A 14680-nucleotide genomic window follows, 5' to 3' on the forward strand; every position below is an offset into this window, starting at 1 on the left:
TGCTGATACCGTTGGGCTTAAATTGATTTATGTGCAAAAACGGCGGACAAAGCTTCGTTTAAAATTCTGCATGACAATCGGACTCTGAAGCGCCGTGAATAAATAATCGACTCGCTACACACTGTTCCTAAACCTCACATATGGCTGAGAGTGGACAATGTGGACATCGCCAGTTACATGAATCCATGGATTCTAACAATAATTTATTAACATATACCATAGAGTTAGACCAAGATGGACTCTGAAACGCCGTGAATGAATAATCAACTCGCCACACACTGTTCCTAAACCTCACATATGGCTGAGAGTGGACAATGTGGACATCGCCAGTTATATGAATCCATGGATTCTAACAATCATTTATTAACATATACCATAGAGTTAGACCAAGATGGACTCTGAAGCGCCGTGAATGAATAATCGACTCGCCACACACTGTTCCTAAACCTCACATATGGCTAAGAGTGGACAATGTGGACATCGCCAGTTACATGAATCCATGGATTCTAACAATCATTTATTAATGTATGTAGAGTTAGACCAAGATAAGTCTGCAACGATTTTGATAGCACACGCAAGTATGACGTTTAAAAAAACACATAAGACATGTTAAAAACAGTTGAATACTAAAAACATACAATTTACAAAGGCGAACTTATCCCCATAAAGGACCTCTTCCAGTAAACCTTTGATCAATTAAGAGAGAGAAATAAAAACAAAATAGACAAACGAACACTACAGGGCGATTCAGCTAGGAGACGTGAGTCACGTGAGCAAGAACAATCCTGCACATTCAATAAGTTGTACGCAACTGCTTCGTACCAGGGTGCGTAGCCAACGTGCAATCTTTAACGCTCCGTAGTAGCTAACGAAACGCAACTCTCACTGCCGAACTATACGGAACGTCAAATTGGCGCGTTGGCTACGCGCCGAGTATCAGAGAGATTAGCGTTAATTTAATATTTCTGATTAAAGAAACGTAAACGTAAAGTGGGGGTGATTTATTTTTTCCCAACAACCCTATGGTGTCGTTAGATAGGTCTATCAAAATCTTGAAAAACCAAAAACATTATGTCAATATTTCGATTATACAAATAACCAAGATACAATCTTTAAAACAAATTGTGATCCTAGGGGCATGGAATCACATTGCTAATAAACAACTTAACACAGAATATGAAAAACACACACATACGACCTTCAAACCTTCAAGAAAAGAGCGTAGGTAAGCCCCATCTTAAGGGCCGGAAGCGCACTTACAACCCCTCTGGTGTTGCCATCAGGTGATTCATCTGCTGGATTGCCTCCTATGTCATAAACACACACACACACACAAACTTAAGTAAGTAGGTTATCTTTCTATAAACGCTACGGATAGGTAATCGACAAATAAGTAAAAGTAAATAATGGAGTTTATAGCTCCTTACCCTAAATTCAGGCTGTGCTTCGATTTCGTGACCATAATGGTATGCTTTGATTTTATGAACACAAAAAGAACACTTGACACCACATGTAACTTAAGTTATTACTATGCTTCCATAGTAATAACTTAAGTTACATGAGGTGTCAAGTGTTCTTTTTGTGTGTACCTAGGTAGTTTTTTTTTACAATTGCATAAACATGCATTTTAAGTTGCAGAACCTAACAATAAATTCTAGCGATACGACAAAAGATAAACTGGAAGCAAAATGTGGAATATTTTAAACGGGCCACGACGCTGCGCAAAAATCCAGTTACAACAATGTAGCAGAAAGTACGTTAGGCATTCCGAGCTCAGAGGACTTTTTCACAGGCCGGAATGAAACTGTCCGTACTTATCTATTCCGTTTCTGAAACCTCTGATAACATATGAAAATGTATGCACGAACACACCCACTCATAAATTTAAAAGAGGATCAACCCGGCAATGATGGATGTCCACTGTGCGCATATTTAGGTATTTCATTATCGCGCCGTCGGTTAGGCCCGGTCAACTCAAATGGAAGCAACAGAAATTGCGGTTCGACTGGCGAGATCCTTTTCACCATGAAAGTGCTTATCTCAGCATCAGTCGTAGACAGCGACATAATTGATTGGACCAGGCGAGAGTTCGGCGACACGAGTGGGACGATGGCAGTTTCCTAACTAGCTTTGTAGCAGTAGCAAGCTCGGGAGCAATTAGACGGAAGAGGAAATTGCACCTCTAGGGGATAACTCACAAATTGCCCCAAACGTCAGCAGCACTCCAACTGAAATAGCAATTTGCCGTTCCAACTTGAAAGTTTTCGGGAATGGACGACCGAAAATAATTGAATGTTACAACTATCGAGACTACATTTGACGCGTCTTTAAGCAAGTATCTCATGTCTTCAGATTGAATGCAAGTTTTGTCCGGTCCGCTGAATACCAATCCAATCAGAAATCATTGCACGTTCTATTGTATAAAGTTAACGAAATACAGAAAAGTGGATAATATAAAACCTTAATTTTCAAGGTATCCATTTTTTGAATAATAAATAATATCATAGTGAAATGTAAGAATAAGTGCTGAGAAGTTTTAACTCTGCTTATACCTTATACGTAATGTAATTAATTAATTAATAGGTTCCAAACATCTCCCGAAAACATTGATCGACGCACCGTGGCTGAGAGTCTATGCGGGGCGGTTGACCCCGATCAAAAATTACGGGTCCTGGCGTGGCCGGTGGACTAACATCTTGATAGCTCGTTCGTGCTACACTAAACTCTTTATTGCGCCTCCCGGTCCGTCTCCTGTGACATGTGATGTCCGCCATCGCGCCTTCTAATGTTACATCACGCACTTTAATTTCTCTAAGTTGTGATTATACGTTCATTTGATAAGACTGAATATATTTGTTGAATAATAATGTTATTCTAAAATGCAATACGAAGTTATGAGAAAATAAACCAGTGTCTATAACTTTAAGAAGAATAATGAATGAGCATGGGCACAACAAAAAAAACTTTCATTAATTGAAATATCATTCTAACAATAAGTCATATCATTCTAAAAATATGAAAAATGGACACGTTTTCTAATATAACCAATATCCAAAGTATAACGTACGCGTACCCATATTTTAAAATCGGGTTTATATGTAATATTCAACCGAAAAACTACAAGCAATAGGTAGATTGAATATAAGATTTCCCTATATTTAATGTCACTGGATATTTCAAATCGATATACGTAGAGAAACCCGTAGAGAATAGTAAAAATAAAAAACTTTAACCATTAACATAATTAGAAAACGGGAAATCTGAATTATTGAGAGCAGTATTTGATTTTTTCTGTTCGCTCCAAGCAGGGGCTGAAACAGCATTAATTTAAAAGAATTGCGACAACAAGATTGTCACGACTCCCAAATAAAGAAATACGGTTTATCCGCACACACGTACCTCCCTACCCATCTACCTTACCGCTCCCTAACTACACCTATTTAATAATAAAGCTAAACTTTGATATTTCTTTTTTCACTGGAAGATACGTCGTGATCGACATTTGGCAAAAGGCCAGTGCTATAGTTCTTTCTACCTTATCACATTTTCGATAATAATAAGTATGTAACCCAGCACATTTACATTAGCATCGAGCATATCTATAACCAAAAGAAATAATAGCACTACCTACGTACGACAATCTAGATGCTAAACGGAAAAGAAAATAATAATTTGCGATTTTCGAATAGTTATCATTAATTTGACAACTGAAAATGCTAGCCTCAACTTAAAAAATGAGGAAAATTGCAAAAAAAATATTTAATCTCACCAATTTAGCTCAATTAACTTCAGCTCGTCGTTCGCGTTAAAATTAAATGATTAATTAAATAGTTCTCATAGGAGGCTGCAGATAGACGATTTAAATGTAGAGAAATCGCCGGGTGGAGCGCAACATGCAGGCACCGGGGGCACGTGTGCAGTGAGCGCCAGCGGCGGCGACGCGTACCTGATCGCGATCGCAGTTCCGCAGGGTGCAAAAAGCGCGGGGCGACGCGCGCCGCCCGCCTGCCTCCGAGCGACTGCCGCCCGGGCCGCGCGTTAGCCCCGCGCGCGCACGCTGACACGCCAACACCACGCACAGACACCACGCACCACCGGCTACCACCTGCCGCCAAGCACCACCATGCACAACCCTCGAGGCCCGAGACCGTGGGCTCACGCACGACGCCGGTATCGATGTGTTTTGTGAGGATAAGGCGCCGCGGGGGATTGGACACGCACCGAGGGGCGGAGGGGCTGGTCCTGCGCGCTGCGTCACGCATTTGTCTCGATGTTTTCTTGCGTGCTCCCGCAGCCCTCCATCTGCAGAGACGTGCCCGGAGAGTGCGCCCGCTGCCGCGCCGGATCTCCCGGCTCGCCCGTGCCGCGTGCCGCCCGCCGCCCTAGCTACCTCTCACTCTGTAAACCAATACAGTTTTTACATTATAATTACGTACAGATTTTTATTTTATATTCTTTTATGAGCGTATAAATATTTAATTTGGGAAAATTATCTATGTTGCTATGAGTATATAAATGTTAAACAGAGCGCCAAATCAAATTTCCCATTTCTCAATGCAGTGCATGTAGAACAGTTTCTAACTTTCTGTTCACAACTTTACAGTAAAATTCAGGTCACGTTCGATTTGTTCAACGCAAATTCCAAATTCCTAACCCCACCCGTAACTTATTCCTGAAATGTTTGATGACTGTATGACTTGAGATGAACACGACCTGACCAACATTAAGGTTACCAAAAAAACTATTAATTCGTTCTTTAAAAATAACCCAATGTGCTAAATAATAGAAATAAAATGAGGACGTATTGTGAATGTATTATAGTTGTTGTCGACCTGTGACCAAAGATGTGCAATTTGATTATGGATAAATTATCGCTTTTATTAACTACAAAAGTTTTAATATTAAACGACCTGGTGGCCTAGCCAAGGTGACATTCGCTATCGTTTCTCTATCGAATCGCTTTGTGTCTCTCTATCATTCTTCCATATTAGTGCGACAGTGACAGTTGCGTTTCGATCGCTACGGAGCGTAAGCGATTGGCATGTTGGCTACGCAGCAAGGTTTAATACCAAGAGGTCCATTCTGATAGAAATTTCTTGTTACGAAACGGTTATTGTCGGTTAAAGTTGCAAAACTCTTACGAGTATCTCCTCCGAACGGAGTTGAGAGGTTTGCTTGAAGAACTTTACGTATTGTTAGTAAACGTAGCAAATCCCTAGTCCTTTGAAATGAAGCTACGTTACGAGTACGAGATTTACGATTTAACCGACGGTACGAATTATGATCTAACTAATATGTCAGTCAGTACTAACGAGATGCATAGGAAGTAAGTTACGTAGACGTTAGCGTATTATGTCAGTGTTGACACCGTCAGTGACTCGTGGTTGGAAATGAAATCCAGTATGCGTTCTCTCATTAGTCATTACCAGAGATCGGACAGATTGGCGTCATTGCTCGCAATAATGTGGACATGACTCCAAATTTGATTAAATAATTAATCATTTAATTAAATTTTACCTGAGATTTAATTTTGTTCCCTAGTCAATAAATAGCACTTAAATATATTTTTGATATAAAAAAATTACTACCTACAGAAAATTTGGGAAAAATAAAGATTTTTTTTTAATAAATTTACATTATAAGAAATCTTTGTGTTATTTATTGATTAGGAATCAAAATTATACCTCAGTCGGGCTAGCACATGATTGACACGACAGTATCTCGCGGCGAGATAGACTACCCGTCCCTCTTTTGTTAACTTAGTTAGAAAAAGATGGGTAGTCTATCCCGCCGCGAGATACTGTCGCGCCAATCATGTGCTAGGGGTGCAGGTAAGAAATTAATTAAAAGATTAATTATTTAATCAATTTTGGAGTCATCTCCACATTATTGCGAGCAATGACGCAAATTTGTCCGATCTCTGGTCATTACCCAAGAGGGCAATCTATAGTCCCAATGAAATTTAGCAGTCCAACGCTACTTTAATGATGAAATTTTGAAATAAAAATATATCTGGTAACGTGATAACTCTTCGGCGAAGGAAAAGACCGTGAAAATACCCACTAACTACATCTTCGAAAATATTTAAAGTAGGAACCATAGTCTAGCAGGAATGACCTAAAATTTCTGAGATTTCTAAGGAGACATGAACTTAAGTCAATAAAATATTCTCGCCTATATAGTGACTATAGTGAGTGAAACGAAAAGTGAGCGACGTATCGCCGCGAGTCGAGGAGATATGGCTCTCATCAATCTCTGTAACTATCAATCCGCTTCCGCGGCGAAAACTAACCAATAACAAATAGCTCTAGATCTTGGCTATCGTAAACAACCGAGAAATCACTAGCTGGTTACAGATTATTGACAGGTGTAAGTATACCTAAGTTATTTTGGATTGATTATTTTGTGTGTTAGCAATATGTGCCTATGGGATAAGCCGGTTGAAAGGCTAGCAAACCTCACCATGTGGTTGAAGAGAAAAAAATGTTCTTCCTACTTTACGTGTTGGGAAGGTATTTAACCTAAAAATATTGGTGGGTACCTATTAAAGAGGTTACTACTTTGTAAGTGTGATTAAAATATTTGTGAAACTAATCAATAATGATTTACCCACAAACATCTTAATTTGCACGAATGTGTAATGCGGTAGAGCGGGGTAATAAGTTCATGTCAACTGATACAGGGACACTGGACTTGCACTGGACCCTGGCTATTATTTTCAGAACCTATTGAATTATTTATCATTTTCTTATGCAACATTACTCTCTGTAGAATATAGAGATATTAGAATCCTTACACGAGGCAAATAAATGATCCCTAAGATACAAATATCCATGACTATGAGTGCAAAACGCGCTTCAATATTGAAATTAATGTTGCCGCTGCAAGCGGTGATCTGGTGAAAAATGGCTGCGGGCAAAGAGTTTGGGGGAGGCCCCCCGATCGTAGAGATTACGTAAACGTAGTTTAAGCAAACTAAATACTGTATTGAGTTCATGCAGATATGGAAAGACAAATTATTATAGTTCTAATTTGACTAAATTTTTTAGACCCTTCTAGTATGTACATAGATTTAACAAACTTGTGTTTTAGATTGGGTAAAATTACGACCAAAAATCATGTATCTAGTTACATGATTTTTGCCCATTGGGCAGGTTTACTCACTTATACTCATATACACACACGCACACACACACGCACGCGCGCACACACACACACACACACACACACACACACCCAAACAGCCGCGCCGTTTGCATATATTATTATTACAATGACCAGTGTAGGTACTGGGTGTTGTGCATCCTGTATGTAAAGACCGACCTGTCATAAAGGGACCTGTCTGAAAATCAGCGCTGGGTATATATCTAGACATATATCTGGCAAAAGCTGAGATTGGTACCCATTGCCTATACCGTTATAAAATTTTTGTGCATGTTTTTGTATAATTGTGAAATGAAGATTGTTTTTCTCGTGTATTTTTTTTTGTGGTACTTGTGGCAATAAAACATTTTTTATTTTTTTATTTTTTATTTTTTTTTATTTTTATACCTAGTTAGAAATTTATTACAAAATCATGAGATAGAGTCTGTTCAAACAGAGAAGAGTCGTGGAACCCATCTCCATATTGGAACCCATCTCTTATCGAGTTGAAATTAAAACCATATATAGTTGGTCAAACCAATTTGTAAGTACGTATAAATAAGAACAAAAAAACTATACTCATCCTTTTCTTTTGGCTAGCTAGTACTAGTGTAAAACAAAGGTAGTATGATTCTCTCTATGTTTGAAATGAGACAGTCCTTTGACAAACTATACTTACCTACAAACTCAGGTCAACAGTCCCTTGAAGCTGTAAAAAAATTAAACTTAAATTCTAAGTTAACGTAAAAAAAAGAGACGGCCGTTTATGCCGCAAAAAACGTAAGTATACTTCGACACTCATTTTTTTATTTTTAACTGATATAATTATTGACATGACTTCTTCTAAATATTAATTTAATTTTATATTTTGCCACACCCCAAGGAGTTTCATGTACTGTATATAATGTGTACAATGCAAGCATCGCACATTTCTCGCGTCAGCATTAAATACAATGACTTTATAATAATTGCTGTATTTGCGATTACGCCATACATCGATTTATGAATTAGTTTACGTTTATACGTGCTCCTAGCTAGTACTTACTTATATACCTTGGTTATCAATAAATACATATACCGGAATCAGTGTTTCCATCAAGATTGCAATCAACCATCAAGAATCATATCAACTCAGATGTACGACCCGTACATCTTTTGGTCCTTCAAAGTTATCAGTGACTGTGACAGTGATTTCGTCCAAACGGCCTCCCACAAGCGGGTCTCACCGTGCGGATTGAACAGGCGCTGTGAGTCATCCAGAGCCTGATTATATTCATTGTCATCGGAGAACAGCATCAGTTCATCATCGAAGATATCAAGATTATCAAGAGACGTCTACTATCAAGCCAAGTAAGAGGAATCTCGAACTTGAAAGATCATCATTATCACTGCTGCAGCAATTATCATTAATTTTAAATCAGGAAATCAGTATCATTATCAAACATCAAATATCAGTGGCCACAGTATGAACAGGCTATTTGAGAACTACAAAAAAGATGGTCCAAGCCGACGAACTGAGTCTAACATCAATAACAAGTTGACTGGCCTCGACGGATTCTGGCAAGAGTTTCAAAGCAATCATGCAAGGCTGGTAGCATTCCAGAACGAGGATTGCACTTATTATGCCGAAAAGACTTATAACAAAACCAAAACCTTCTACGAATCAGCTAGGTCTGTATTGCTAGATCATTTGGAAACAGCTAAAAGCGCTCCTCTAACAACGAGACCTAGGCCAATCTCACAGAAACCGGCAGAACACCCTTCGTCAGCAATGCCCAATTGGGCCGAAGAAAAAACAAAAAGTGAAGAAGTGCACCCTGGGCCATCAAATCACCAGAGCCGTGCCGTCCCTCAAGACCAACAATCTGAGAATCAAGAAAAGACGGCCACCCGGGCTCCAGTCAATACAGGGTTCGCAATTCCACCTATTTTTAATTTCACCGAACAACCAAGCCTCGATGCTGCCAAGTTGTCAGAGAAGATGAGAAAACAACAGAGCAACTTCAAGGCCTTCGCGCATACTTTACATTACATAGACCTCTCCACGATTAATGAAAAGTGGGAATTGGAAGATTTACTTAAATCAGTCCAGTCTCGTTGGGCAACCATTGACACTCTGCACTGGGATATCGACAGTGAACTTCTCGAAGACGACGAAACCTATAATCAAACGTTCTACAAATATGAGAAGAAATTCCAAGACATCAAAAAATCTATCAATTCGAAAATATGGTCCATGGCTCACCGTGAGAAATCAACCCCCGTCATGGACATACCGCCGTTTAGTGGGAACTACCAACAGTGGGTTTCATTCAAGGATCTATTTAATGAAGCCATACATCATAATCGCTCCATGTCCAACGCACAAAAGATGCAATTTTTGAAAAACAAGGTCAGAGGTGAAGCTGAAAAACTTATTCAACATCTCAACATCAGCTCAGAAAATGATGAAACCTGCTGGGAAATCTTAAACCACAGGTACAACAACACGAAACTAATTTTCACCGCCCACCTCAATAACCTGCTGTCGCTATCAACAATGCAACAACAATCATATCAACAAATCAAGCGTTTACATGACACCACCAACGAGTGCTTAAACGCCATCAGGAATCTCGGCGTGGACACCTCGTCATGGGATCCGCTTATAGTCCATATTTTATCACAAAAGTTGGACGCGGAAAGTCATACGGAGTACGTCGAATCATTAAAGAACCCACGTGACTTGCCGACCTTAAAGGAATTCCTAGATTTCCTAGAAATGAAGTTTACATCATTTGAAGCAAGCCGTCGCAAGTTGGACACACCAAAACCATCCCAACAATCAGAAACATCAAGAAAACCTTACTACAAATCATTTGTAGGCATAAAGGATTCATCATTATCACAAAATAAATCAAATGATGTTAAATCAAGCTATTATCAAAGAAAACATTGCCCAGTTTGTAATAAGAATCATGGCATATTTAATTGCGAAACATTTCAAAGTGCAAAGCCAGAACGCAAACGGAGCATTATTGCAAGTTTGAATTTATGCAAAAATTGCCTTTACAATCACTACGATAAGGAATGTTTTTCAACAAGTCGATGCCGCACGTGTCAGGAAAGACATAATATACTCGTCCATGATGCCTACAGTCAGAAACAAGACACTTCCGACCTGCTTAATAAACGGAAAACTGTTGCAACTATTACGCAAGAATGTAATAAAAATATAGAAGTTTTATTACCAACCGCCCTCATCAAAGCAAGGGCAGTAGATGGAACTTATCACATTCTGAGAGCATTTATTGATCCTGGAGCACAGATGTCACTGATCACGGAGGCTGCGGCTCAACTTCTACAAATACCCCGAGAAAGCTGTGACGACACTATGTATGGCCTCGGCATTACTGGAAACACCTGCAACGGCGTTATAAACGTCACCATGTCATCAATGCATTGTGACTTTCAATTTAACGGAGAGTTATTTATCATGAATAAACTCACTCTTCCATTACCGAATCAAACCTTCATCAAACCCGATCTGTCGTACTTAAGAGGACTTCCACTGGCAGACCCGGATTACAACATCAGCCGCCCTATCGATATAATCTTGGGAACAGAAATCTACGCTAAATTCGTCCAAAATGGTACCATAATAAAAGGCGACGACCTTCCTGTAGCTCAGAAAACTAAACTTGGGTACATCATAAACGGAAAGGTCCCACTGCCATCGTATCAATGCTGCACCGTCGTCAACAACATGACTGATATCTCACGCTTCTGGACCATAGAAGACATCAATGAAGCATCAAGTTTGTCATCAGAAGATCAACATTGTATAAACTTCTATCGCGAAACTACATTTCGACAAGAAGACGGAAGATACGTCGTTCGATTGCCGTTAAAGCCAGAGATAGTATATTGAATGCAAATAAAGAAATGAAATGAATAATACTCATATTTTTATTATTTGTCAATACCTATTTTATAATTTGTCTTAATTTAATAGACATTATGCTTTTTTTTTGCAAAAAGTATTTATAGCTGGTCAACCAAATCTTGTCAGTAAAAAAGGCGCGAAATTAAAATTTTCTATGGGACGATATCCCTTCGCGCCTACATTTTTCAAATTTGCTGCCTTTTTCTACTGTCAAGATCTGGTTGACCAAGTATATGTAAGTAAGAAATAGAACTTGAACAATAAAACAAGATAAAGAAGGCAACGTTGGTATTCCAAACAAAAATACACCAGCAGTATTTTTAGACAGTTCAATTAGTTTTCAGCTTTACATTTAGCTTGATCTTTTACATCATCCCGGCGCAGATCGCGAAGAGGAGGTCCTTCAAATTGCAACGTTAATTGAACTATTCTTTCCGCTTCTCTTATGCCGCTCAGTCTCGCGCCGGCTATAGTACCAAAGTGATAGGGCGTCGTGGCTTCCCCCGCAAGCAGGATGATCGGGGGGCACGACTCGCCCGGTCCAGGGACAGGGCAGCCGAGAGTTCTCTGAGCCTGACCGCAGGAATCTGATTTCTCATACGAATAAGATCCCAAGAAATATGGATCTGAAGCCCAGTTCGATCTTACGATTGCCATGGGATACGGAATGCCATTGTTACTAGTATGACACCGCAATATACTTGTAATGCTCTCCGCCACGTCCTGATCACTCAACATCTCCATCATTCGTGCTTCTTCTCCGACCACTCGAATACAAAGGACATAATTGCTGTTAGGTACCTTCTGGATGGTTGTGATTCCACGGGTCCAATCATTTCCACCGCCAAGCTGGCTATGACAACATTTAAAGTCTATGTCTGCATTGTGCCAATTCCAAAATGGGCGATGGTATACAAAGTAAATATTATCTAATATACCATTTCCGATATGGTTCATAATACACATTTTGGATAACGGCAGTTCCGGGCAAAATAGCCTTGAAGTGTTTGCAAGAAGGACGCCAAGAGAAACGGTACTAATTACATAATCACAGTGGAATTCCTCACCGTCAGGTGTACACACTACTGCGCGATGTCCTTGTTTCTGAGTAGTTCCCCAGTAGACACAACATGCGGGTTTACAGTAGCGTATTCGACCTTCAGGAATAATAGTAAGCAGCGGTGCTAATGCACCTAGAGTCCCGAGGGGCACACGCACGGCACCACCCGGCATGGACATGTAGCAGCCGATGTGGTCGAAACACAGCATGGCGCTATCGTACCCGCAGCGCGCAGTCAGCATGTGTGATAGCCCGAACATTATCCTAGCCGCGTCGTGCTGCTGATCTTCTGGAAACTCATGCAGCTCTTGCTGGATTCTCAAACTCATAAAATTGACTAAAGATCCGTGCTGCTTACTCCCTCCTAGACAGAAAATTGAAGCCGCTTCTTGTTCAATCTGTCGAAATTTATAGTAGGCCGTAATAACTGGTCTATAATCCATTTTTCCTGCGGCTACCCTGTGAAAGAGGCCACGCGGATGTGCCGTGGCAGGCACGCCGGGACGGGCAGGATTTTCTTGTGCCGTCATTTTATAGATAGGGTGACTAGAACAATGGGAATAATCATAGCCGGCACCCAGCTCGGCAACCACGTCGCCTAAAAAGACTGAACGTATTCTACCCCCCGGCCTGCGAACAATCGTAATTCGTTAGGATTTGAATTAATTATGGTTATTGATATTTCTGTTTTTATATTGTAATTGTACCTTTCGTAGGCTTCTAGAATGACATAGTTATTGATGCCACGCTGCGTGAGGCGCACGGCTGCAGACAGTCCCGCCATGCCGGCTCCGATAATGACGACGCGCGGCTCGGGGTAGCATGAAGACGGGTCACACGGCTCTGAGGCACAGATGCCTCGCTCCACCATATCTGGAGCACATGGTGCTGTCACAGGGGGATCCTCGGACCCCCCTATACTAAAACCAATATATATTAAGTACTATTTTAAACTACGTTACTAAGCAATAATTTTCCGAGTGTTAATATACTCACCATCTTTTAGTAGTTTTTAGCCAGCTTTTTGCGAGAGGGATTGCATTTTTACTTAGAATTTTCATGGTAACATAAAGTAGCTCTGATAATTTCAATTTATATGACCTGATTGTTTTGGCGTCAGCATGTCAGAGTTTAGACCATCGAGTAACTTGTTTAGACAGATTTAGTCATAGATCTAAAAGCAAAGAAGATGTATACCAAGTTTTTGTATCGATAGTTTGTCGAAGGACTGTCTCATTTCAAATATAGACAGAGATAATCATACTTTCTTTGTCTTACACTATTACTAGCACCCAAAAGAAAAGGATGACTCATGGTCTAATAAAATATGGTCTTCTCTTCCCAGAGTGTCACTTGCCTACGTCACAATAACATTGCCACTTTATTTCAACATAACATGTTACATGGGTACATTATATCTATGGGCAATAAGTTAAAATATTTCTTTATAATTTTATAATTTTCATTTATATGTATTTTATCTTAAATTTTACAATAACACGTCATTTTTAATTATTCGTTAGCAATATCTTCCGATTCACGAAAGAAATTTCAGACGTTCGGGTAATTCTGTTTACACTACTGGCAACACAGGATAGCGCTGTCACATTTGACAATCCGCCATGTTGTCCCTGACCGTCATCCTTGTCGAACGCGTGTTAATTGTTATTTCCTTCTCGCTCAGTGTCAGCAGTCGCAGTGTTTTCCAAACTTTTCACGTCGTAAGCTTGGTAATTAATGTTTTGTTACGAAAATGGTTGGCTGTTCTATTCGGAACTGTAAGAGTAGGAGTGAAAAGTGCAGTATAGATTTGTTTTATTTTACTATGTTTCTACATGAATAACTTAAAATTAATGCCGTTAAAATAATTTTCACCGTTGGTTAAAATTCTCCCACATTTTAAAGTTTGAGAACCTGTAAACAGCATGATGACGTAGGCAAGTGACAGTTAGGTCATTCGCGAATCTCGGAAGAGAGTACCAGGCGGAGTATATTATTATACCATGGGATGACTGTAGATTTGATTGTTCTTATTCACTAAGAAATTGGTTTGACCAACTATACTATATATCTACAGTTTTGCATCTTTTTCTGTCTTTTTCTTTGTGAGTGTGGAAAGCGGGCAGGCAACAACGCTGACATACGGTATAGATGGTCAAGCAGATCTTGTCAGTAGAAAAAGGCGGCAAATTGATATTGATATTTATATTTATTGAAATCAAATTTGATAGCATTACAACTAACACCAATGCACTGTCAAATTAAGTATAATAAAGCGATTAATAAGCTACAACAATTGATTTTAACAATGTATTTAGGCGCAAAGGGATATCGTCCCATAGAAAATTTGAATTTCGCGCCTTTTTCTACTGACAAGTTTTGCTTGACTATCTATAGTTGAACGTTGTACGGTAGGCGGTAGTCTACTTGCGTAGCCAAAAAGTTTGAGTATAGTTTGATTCACAGAAAAATCAGTACTAATAGAATAAATAAGAAAATAACTCTGTCTGTCTATTAATTCTGATATAATATCTTTACGCGCTTGAACTGCT

At 39.5% G+C, this 14680-nt stretch overlaps 2 protein-coding genes across 2 annotated transcripts; one reads left to right on the forward strand and one right to left on the reverse strand.

Moving 5' to 3' along the window:
* The first annotated feature begins 8608 nt into the window (after positions 1-8608).
* Positions 8609-11053, forward strand: LOC134648255 (uncharacterized). Its single transcript, XM_063502743.1, has one exon. The coding sequence runs from the start codon at positions 8609-8611 to the stop codon at positions 11051-11053; it is 2445 nt and encodes an 814-aa protein (XP_063358813.1).
* A 348-nt stretch (positions 11054-11401) lies between these two features.
* LOC134648256 (protein anon-37Cs-like) lies at positions 11402-14213 on the reverse strand. The gene is made up of 3 exons (XM_063502744.1): positions 14193-14213; positions 12836-13071; positions 11402-12758 (listed from the first exon to the last, which is right to left on the reverse strand). Exons 1-3 carry the CDS (start codon positions 14211-14213, stop codon positions 11402-11404), a joined length of 1614 nt encoding a protein of 537 aa, XP_063358814.1.
* Positions 14214-14680: the final 467 nt, after the last annotated feature.

Source organism: Cydia amplana, chromosome 5 (genome assembly GCF_948474715.1).
Source record: "Cydia amplana chromosome 5, ilCydAmpl1.1, whole genome shotgun sequence".
NCBI classification, from domain to species: domain Eukaryota; kingdom Metazoa; phylum Arthropoda; class Insecta; order Lepidoptera; family Tortricidae; genus Cydia; species Cydia amplana.

Coding starts and splice junctions, on each gene's coding strand:
- LOC134648255 (XM_063502743.1), top strand. CDS start 8,609: ATGAACAGGCTATTTGAGAACTACAAAAAAGATGGTCCAAGCCGACGA.
- LOC134648256 (XM_063502744.1), bottom strand. CDS start 14,213: ATGCAAAACTGTAGATATATA. Junction 13,072..14,192: donor TGCAAAACTGTAGATATATA/GTATAGTTGGTC, acceptor AGTTTAAAATAG/TACTTAATATATATTGGTTT. Junction 12,759..12,835: donor ATTCTAGAAGCCTACGAAAG/GTACAATTACAA, acceptor GATTGTTCGCAG/GCCGGGGGGTAGAATACGTT.